General features: G+C 45.1%; 1 protein-coding gene across 2 annotated transcripts; it reads right to left on the reverse strand.

Annotated features, from left to right (window-relative positions):
* Nucleotides 1-3518: 3518 nt before the first annotated feature.
* On the reverse strand, nucleotides 3519-9057 carry LOC100711703 (tumor suppressor candidate 5 homolog). Of its 2 annotated transcripts, XM_003458750.5 has the most exons (5): nucleotides 8627-9056; nucleotides 7243-7538; nucleotides 6757-7055; nucleotides 6533-6662; nucleotides 3519-5485 (listed from the first exon to the last, which is right to left on the reverse strand). In XM_003458750.5, the coding sequence occupies exons 2-5, from the start codon at nucleotides 7472-7474 to the stop codon at nucleotides 5469-5471; spliced, it is 678 nt and encodes a 225-aa protein (XP_003458798.2). In that variant the 5' UTR covers nucleotides 7475-7538; nucleotides 8627-9056; the 3' UTR covers nucleotides 3519-5468. The 2 variants fall into 2 exon arrangements, with proteins under 2 accessions (XP_003458798.2, XP_013121946.1); XM_013266492.3 differs by lacking the exon at nucleotides 3519-5485 and having other exon boundaries at nucleotides 5885-6662; nucleotides 8627-9057.
* Nucleotides 9058-9079: the final 22 nt, after the last annotated feature.

Below are 9079 nucleotides of genomic sequence, written 5' to 3' on the forward strand. Positions count from 1 at the left end.
GCGGAAAGGTATGTGTACATCAGTGGGAAAATAGCGGGACAGTACGCGTCAGGTCAGAGCCACGTCACCAGCCTCCTGATTGGTTGTCGCGGCGCGAATTGACGCCGGAGTTCAGATTTTCCAACTCCAGCGGTAGAGGCGAAACAGGCGTATGCACAAAATGCAACACAAAAACTCACGCGCGTGGTTTTTTTTCGCGAGTCAAACGCGCCAGACGCGCTACACTGACGCGCGTTTCACGAGTTTTGGCGTTTTCGCAACGCAAATCTGCTTCCGAATTTTCGCCGGACGCGCAATCGCGTGTCATCGCGCTCTTTCCATTGACTTTACATGTAAACCTGACGCTCTGGCCGCCTCTATCGCGTTCGGTGTGAACGCACTGTAACAAGACAAAATAATCACTCACCAGAACTGAAGCACACATTTGTTCAGCGACCTGTAGCACACAGCAGGACACTGTGGCTGTCAGATAGCTCCATTAAAGATATTCCAAAAGGCACCAACAGTTCAAACATGGTGAAGAAGTCCGGATCAGTGACTGGAATTACCAGAGGTGAAGCCTGGGAGACTCTGATTGGTTTCAATCAAATTGGCCACGCCCCTTTAACTCAATTTCTGTCACATTGAAATTAACCAGCTACTGTTTTCATTAAATTCGTCGTTTTATCAGTAAAATCTCAGAAAACTGCAATAAGTTCCCATTCAGTTTGCTAGCGTGCAAGGTTCGCCTATTTTAAAAGCCCGTCGGGGAAAAAGCAGCAAAATGCTACTTTTGAGAATCTGGAACAAGGTGACGTGTAGTATTTTAAGCGATGCTCGCAGTAGAGGTCGTTTTTAGTGCAGACTCAGAAAACTGCAGCTAAAGGAATGGACTGCAGTCAAATCTGCGCCGTCATTTATTTATATTTATGTATCCCCCAACTTTTTCTCTAACGCAGCTCATGTTCCAGATTAGAAGTAAGATGGGAAAATAAATGCAGGGAATTTTGGTTTAAACTGATGACATCACCACTGGTTTCAGGTAAATGTTTTGTGCTAATTTATTTACCAGTTGTTACCATGCTAGCATCTGCTACATTTCTAACCAGTATACATGTACTCAACAGCACTGAGAGCTTTGGGGGTGTTTTTCTGACTTTCCTTAGCAAATGACTTTATGCAATTATGAAATGTCAGTTAAAATATTACAGTACTGTGCAAAAGTCTTGAGCCACCATCTTTAAACAAATTTTGCTTTCAAGGAGCCAGGCTTCATGTTATGGTTCTCCGGGCTTTCTGAAGATTTCAAAGATTTCTTTAGACATTGGCTGCCTTGTTGCTCATTTTCAGTCAAGTCCTTGTACCTGACTATTTTCAGAGGAATGTTTTTCTTAGTTGTTAAAACACTTAATGCTGACCTATTAATCAGTCAGGCATAATAAAGGAGGCTTACTGAAGGGATGAACCAGTGTTGTGTCTACACATAACAGACAACTTAGAAAAGAACCCGTTTTAAAAAGCTTGTTACAAAAACACATCGTTTGTTCCAACTTCTTTTGCTGAATCTATGAAAAATGCCAAGGTTAACACAGTTTCACAGACATAAAATTCCACTTTTGCCCCAACAAGGTGATTCCCAAAGAGCTGTTGGCTGAAAACCTGGCAAATGTCAGCAGTGTGTACAGTGTGTCCTTAAAAAACTTGAGGAAAGTGAACAAGTGGAGAACAAAAGAAGTAGCAGCAGCTGTACAAAACTGTCTACAGCAGATGAACAGTATCTAAAGGTCATCTCCTTGAGGGTAAAATCGTAATCCTAATCCTCTTGTATGTTGCATATAGGTCCTGTATCAAGAGCAAATACTTGATACAGGACCTGAGAGATGCATCTTGCCCTTTAGTTGATCCATCTACTGTTTAATGAAGCTTCATCAGATCTCAGTGGAAGAGTGGCTGTCAATAAGCCATTCTTAAGGAAGGGAAACAGGGAGAAAAGGCTGAAGTACACCCAAGTGCACAAGAACTGCACTGGAAATCCCCGACAACTAGTCAGTTTTGCTTGGAAGAGGTCAGGAAAGAGGTACAACATGACGTGTCTACAGTCCTCCATAAAACATGGTGGAGGTTCTGCCTTGGTTTGGAGCTACATTTCAGCCAGTATTGTTGGAGAGCTTGCCTTGTATTTTGTATAATAAGATTGGCAAAAGCTTCATTTTTAAGCATAACAATGATCATAAACACACTGCCAAAGTAAAAGCATACCTGGATAGGAGAGCCTGGACTTCAACAGAACAAAAGACAGCCAACATCCAAAGAAGAGCTTTGAATGTCCTTCAAGAAGCCTAGAGAACTATTCCTGAAGATGACTTAAAGAAATGATAACAAAGCTTTTCTAAGAGAGTTCAGACTGTGTTGAAGAATAATTACCAAATATTCACTTTCAAGCTTGTTAGAATCGTACACTATTTGTTTTGTCTTACATACTGTATTTCCATTTATGTTTGCATGTTTCTATGAATTGCTACGCCTAGTTCCCATTTTTCTAGCAACATATAAATAAATTAAAGGTGTCTCAAGACTTTTGAACTGCACTTTGCCCTAAAATTGGACTGCATTACAGAAGAGGAGCTATAAAGCACGTCCTTCTTTTGGATGCTCATATTAAATATGGCCAAAGTTGCACATAATGAGATCAGCGAATGTGTAAGCAATCCTTGCGAGCCCAAAGCTCAGACTTCAGGCTCCTCTAGACTCGATTTAGTCCGACAAGTCATTACCACCCTCTCACACAGAGAGCAGATATCCTCAATATATTCATCTCAGGCGCACAACCCTGTCTCTGAGCACAGCAGCACCATCCAGCTGCCTCTGTTTGCACGGGGCAGTCCATCAGAAGAAACTTGACGTGAAGGAAGGGTGGCCCTTAAAGTGAGAGCAGCTGAAAGCAGAGCAGTGCCTGAACTCTGAGTCATGCAAAGCTAATCCAGCAGAAGAACCAAAAATCTGGAGCTAAAAATGAGCAGCATACTGCTAGTAGATACAGACATTTAAACACAGTTCTCTGTCTTAATATTTCAAGAGGCTGGCCCAGTTGCTGTTCTTGTTCATGAATGATTTTTGAAGAAGAAATAGTGAGCATCCACTAGTAACCACTTCTTAAAGAGTGTTAAAAACAAAACCTCAGGAGGAAATAATGAGGGATATTTTTGCTTTGATTTCATTGAAGTCATCTGAGGCTCATGTTCTCTCTACTGGCGGTCATGCAGTGCAGTGTTTCCTTCTGGCTCGAGGCCTCTCCCTTCAGCATTTTGCTCTTCCTGCTGTCTTTGCACTCTGCTGCCTGACAACAGCAGGCGCTCTCCATCCCAGCAGCTTACACGCCATCACGGCACTGAGGACTATACCAACACTTCCCCCCCACTAATGCAAAAACACAGTCTCTCCTTAAAGGCTTAGCTCTCCTTTCACTCACTTTTGACGCCCCCTTTACTCTGCACAGCCACCGACGCTGTTTATCCCTCCAAAGCAACACTGAAAACAGGTCACATGCATTGTGTCTTTATTATAAATGTGCTGCAGAAGTATAATATTCCAAGTGTCAGCTTATCTTTGCAATTTGAAACTTCCATCATCATACATTACAAAAAAATAAATAAATAAACAAACAGAACATGCCAATAACCACAAAGATCATAGAAGCTTGGTGGGAATACAGTGACTGTCTGGAGGGTATCCAACAGCTTCAGCGCCTACATCAGATCTTAACTACTTAAAGGTAACTCATATCCACTGGAGGATTAGCACAATATCTGCAGAGTACATCAACTGTAGATTACAATCAGTAAATTTACATTATTAACAAAGGGGGGGAGGGGGTGTGTATATATATGCCGCAGTTATCTCTACAGAAAACTGTCTGCAGGGCCAGAACTCGTGATGAGACCCTTGAAGTCGCGGCATTGGAAAATCTGGGACACGACAAAATAAAGTTTTTAATCACTTCATCGATTAAATCACAGTGAAAACCACAGGTAGATAAAGATTAGAGGTTAGCGAAGGATACACAGGAGATACTAGAATAATGATAACAAACCCGGCTTTTAAAATGATGTTCTTCACACTAAAATGCTACCACACTGCTACTTCAGAGCCCACGCCCATGTCTGATCTAGTGTTTCACAAACACCTACAATGAAAAGGTGCTGACTCATCCAGGTGGGAATCAATGACTGAGGGGTTTTTTGTTTTTTTTTTTTCTTCTTTTTTTAAGGATAATATAAGAACAATCTGTCTGCTTTCAAAGCTCGGGCTACCTGAGGCTACAGCCGCATCTTTGACTAAACAATCACAAGCTATTTAATTTGTTAACCAAATAGTGATGCCCGCACTGCCTTACAGCTGCCGCTCCGCTGCGGCACAGCACTTCCAGAGTTTCAAAATCAATCCCTTACAAAGATTATCAAAAGACAGATGGTGCGGCATCACTGACTTCCCTGTAAAGTCTGTGTGTTTTGTTTAAGCTTTAATCGCTACAGCGTGACTTTGTTTTTTCCTCCTTTCTCCAGCTCACAGTGGTTGCAGGTGTCGAGCAGATACACAGTATAGTTGCACAGAGCGAAAGTACATCTCATTGCTTCCCTCCACAGCAACTCTGGTGAGAAGTGAGGTCTTTGCAAAGCAAGAAACTTTTTTTTTTATCCCCCTGCTCTAAATTCTTTTATTTGGCACATATTTCCTCCTCGCTGTGTCGACTGTGCCTCCGTAATCCCCTTTTCCGTTTTAGCACCCATGGCTTGGTAAGCCCCCCTTTCATCCTCCTTTAGCCGGCCCGTACGCTCAAACACAAGATATCATGAAGTCATTTTGAGCCACGGAGGAAGAGACAGTCTGAAACAAGGGGACATAACTGGGATTCAAAGGGTTTCCTCTCTGCTGCGCGTATGAGTTCATGTGCGCAACACAAAATCCCGGAGCCTCTCCGTGCATTTGAGGGGGATTTAACCAGAGAGGTCATTTTTTTGTTGGGAAGTTGAGAGGCGATCCCTCCGCTGCTCTCTAGTCCACCAGTTTGGAGGCTTGTGATGAGATCTCTTCAAGAGTTCGAGTGTCTCTGTGTTGGAAATCATTCCAAACGTGTTGGCCGGAATACGAAGGAACTGATTAAAGTCTGTCTGTTCCCTTCTCTCCAATCTAACATCCCATGGACACCTCCCCTCACACCCTCCCCAGATTTAGAGTAGCAGCATTTGCATATTTTATTCTCTTCCATTAGCAAAAAAGAAAAAAGGAAAAGAAAACAGGGGGGCAGGAGGGGGATTTATATTGATTACAGAAATATAAGTAAGCGCTGTATATCGCAGGGAGGTGGGGGGCAAGGGGGTGTGGGGCACATTTGTCACACATCCAGGTAATGACTAGGCAGGTAAAGATGGTGGTGCAGGTGCGGGGCCAGACGGTCTGTTGCCTTATCCGGTTTCATCCTGGGATGAAACTCAGGGTTTCACATTTACTAAAAAAAGAAAAGGAAGCGTATTAGTCAGAGCTTTATATTCTGCAACTTCATATGGATGTATAAACTTTCACAGACCACAGAGGACAGTTACATAATGAGAGAAGAAGAAAAAACAAGGATTGCCAAATCCCAGCGCTCTTCAACTTAAGTTGAAGTTGAGTCTACAGTTGTTCTTCCAGTCATTGAGCTAATTAGCACATCTCTTGGCTTAATGAGACCCAACAGGCTGCAACTGGGCACGCTCAGAAATAAAGCAGAAATAAGTGTAATCTGAAGTGAAAAGGCATGATTGAGAATGACTAAACTGCACGTGTCTAAATGTAGAAGAACAGCAAAACAAAAAATAAGACAGAGGCTAGTCCCTTTCTTTGCAAGTCACTGAAATAATCACTGATCTGTTATCAGAATCCTTTTTATTTGCAAACGTACAATAAAAAGCACATTTGTCCAGCTCTCGAGCAGGTCAGCGGCTCACGAGCTGGGCATACAGTGGTCATACATGTGGTACAGAATCAACAAGGCTTCACATTTTGTACAAGCAGAGAGGGCAAGGCGTGAAAACAAGACAGTGGACTACACACGTCACTCTACAGATACACACACGGCAAAACCGAGGCATGCGGTCAGTTACAGCTGTAGGCCACCCGTGCAAACATGGAGGAACACGTCAGAAAATGTAGATCTGCGTCTGCTTCGGGAGGGCTTAATATGTTCTGATCTCTGTGCAGCGGCGACATGGTTTCTAAAGGCTAAAGTGCTGCAGTGTATAAAGCCACGTGCAGGCGTTGGGGCTAGCGCTCTACTGTGCAAACACAGATAGTAATAATATCAGTGATTAAGGTCAGACTGTGCCAACAGAGCTGAATATATTATGCTACTATGATGGGATACATGGTGACAACAGGAGGTTGTGGAAGCTGCGACACATCCTTCAGTAATTCACGAGACGGGAGGAGAGTTCGCAGGAAAGAAGCGGCTCAGCAACACAGGAGGTTAAAAAGGAGAGGTTAGGGGGGGTTTAAAGGTCAGATTTGGGACACTCACTGGCCAGGTTGACAATGCAGGCGATGATAATGACCGTCCCTCCTACTAGTGAGACCACGGAGAGCATCTTGGCCACGCGTCCCAGACGCACGGCGCCGTCCAGATTTCCCTGCTCCAGACTGTTCTTGGACTGAGGGAGAAGATCAAAGCGTCTGTTAGCATCAGCGTGATTAAAAAAGATAAACTCCAAAAACCAAACACACACACACAAATCCTGCTCTCACCATGATGGAGTAGACAAATCCAACAATGTTGATGGGCCAGACTGGGCAGAAGCAGGCCAGCACAGAGAGGAGGAGGTAGTCTTTGACCTTGGAGCGGTCCAACGGTGGGTTGGTGGCGATGCTGGAGTGGCGAGAAAGCGACGGCCTGGGCGAGAAGGCGGTGTAGCCGATGGAGCTCGCCCTGCTCCCCTTCCTGGTCTTGCCGTGATGAGGGTAAGAGATAGAGTGCTGTCTTCTGGGAGGAGAGGAGACAACTGAAGAGGTGCTGTTCTCCTCGGACACTGAGTGGATCCCGTTACCTGCGTGTGAAGGATGAAGAGGACGAAGAGGTAAAACGTGATTGCTTGCACGCCTCCCGTGCTCTCCCGGGAGTTCATCCACGCGCAGGAATTTGACTTTCCCCCAGCGAGCTGACTAAGCAGCTGCCCGACCCTGCCTCTCTCCCCACCCGCTGCCTCGCTATGAGGTCAAACTCAAGTCACTCACCGTTCTTCAGCTTCTCGTTGATGACTATGACGAGCTCTCCTTTGGATTTGCTGCGGGCGGGCCTGGTGCCAGCCGGGCTGCTGCTGCTGCTGTGGATGAGCTCTTCGCCTCTGACTGGCGGGCACAGCTCAGAGACGGGGGCCTGGCTCGACAGGGAGCCGTCCTGGTCAAGAAGCGATGGTTGTTCTTCCACAGGCCAAAGGCCGGGGGCGGGCATCATGTTCACAGCCATGCTGACAGAAAGAGAAGCCCGTGTTCGTGGTCCGGTCCTGCACGTGTGCCGTCTGTAGTTACACCTGGGGGCAAGAAAGTGGTTTTAAACACATTCATAAACAAAAGCTGTTCCTTCCCATCTGCTTCGGGATTGTGCAAAAATCACTGCAGTGGAGAAGAGGGCAGACAGATGGGGCAAGAGTATTTTCTTCTATTTAAACTATTTATTTTATCAAATATTTATACCAATTTTTGCCATTTGAGGACAGCAAAATAATAGCAAGTCTATAGATGTTCAGTTCTTGGTCACAGTCTCAACTCAACAGAAAGCAGCTATAGGAAAGTAGGGCATAGTATTAAATGAGCCAAGAATGACCTAATAGTGATTAAACGGTGCCTTTATGGTTGGGTTTTTTCCCCCTACAATTTATTTAGCAAAACTACATGTTTAAATCAGTTTACAGATGCTGGAGAGCAGCGCTGCCTCCCTGAAATCAAATATTTATATGGCTGGCAGGGGACTTCTAACTAGCAGTTTTCATACAGCCCATAAACACATCCCGTTTCAGCAGATTTTAGAGAGGATGTGGGCTCAATATCACCCATAAGCCTCTTTATAATCCCCTTTTGAACGTCAGATGACATCTCACGTTTGATCACTGCTCACAGCTGCTGAAGGATGGATGAGCAAAACACGGTGAACTGTAAATAATGCCTCCAAGACTCGCTTTCTCAGGTAACAAAAAGCAGGTCAACAAAAAGGAGGAGCGGAAAAAAACAGGTATGGCAGATGGAGACAGCTTTCCTGCCTCGGTCTCCGTGCAGGTGTGTACATAGCTTTATTTCACCGTGTGTACACAACCGCTCACCGACATATGGTGGCCGGTTTTGCCGGGCGCAGAACAAAAGCTAGAGGACACAGCGGTAAAAAGGTTGAGGACAAAGGGGGGAGAAAACTCGGATAGAGGCCAACAGGGAGGGAGGGAGGCTGCTCGTTAATTAGCCTGCCGCTGATGGGTTGGATTCAGTGGATGTGCGCTGCTAAACTGCACCGATAAGCAGGAAAAACACATGCACTGGATTCACAGGAAATGACTGGAATACACAAACAGCATTTGTGTATCTCACTCATCCATCAATCCATCCAAGGGAAAACTGAAATCAAACTGACCTTTGTTTCCTTCCCTTTCTTTTTTAATCCAGCGCTTGCCTCGTCGTCATCACATCGCTGGATTGTGCATCGTGGTAACCTCACTCCCAGGTGGGAAAAACACAACAAAAACAGTCAGACGTGACCAAACATCTCCTCCAGAGCGCAGAGGGTTTCTAGACGTGCTCCGTTTAAAAGCCCGATCATATGATTTATGTCCAGTGAAAGCTGAGGCAGGGAAAAAACAGAAAGCGGTGGGGCTGGTGTAGCCTTGCGCCAGCGCAGTGAGCTGGGATGGATGGAGTCTCCTCGATATCAGGGTGGTTCAGAGAGGAGGGGTGGGTGTGTGTGCGTGTAATGAAAAGTGAAATCAACCAGAGTACGTGCTGTGCGAGGAAGAGAAAAGGTGTGTGTGAGAGATGTGATGTAGGGGGCGGTGGTTTATAGCATCCACCTACCGCCGGTGTTAAACTG

The sequence above is a fragment of the Oreochromis niloticus genome, linkage group LG8, assembly GCF_001858045.2.
Source record: "Oreochromis niloticus isolate F11D_XX linkage group LG8, O_niloticus_UMD_NMBU, whole genome shotgun sequence".
Lineage (NCBI taxonomy): Eukaryota > Metazoa > Chordata > Actinopteri > Cichliformes > Cichlidae > Oreochromis > Oreochromis niloticus.

Excerpts from the sequence above, each read along its gene's own strand:
- LOC100711703 (XM_013266492.3), bottom strand. The coding sequence starts at position 7,474 with ATGGCTGTGAACATGATGCCCGCCCCCGGCCTTTGGCCTGTGGAAGAA. Across the intron at positions 7,056-7,242 it reads CAACGAGAAGCTGAAGAACG|GTAACGGGATCCACTCAGTG; the intron begins GTGAGTGACTTG and ends CTTCACACGCAG. Across the intron at positions 6,663-6,756 it reads GATTTGTCTACTCCATCATG|TCCAAGAACAGTCTGGAGCA; the intron begins GTGAGAGCAGGA and ends CTTCTCCCTCAG.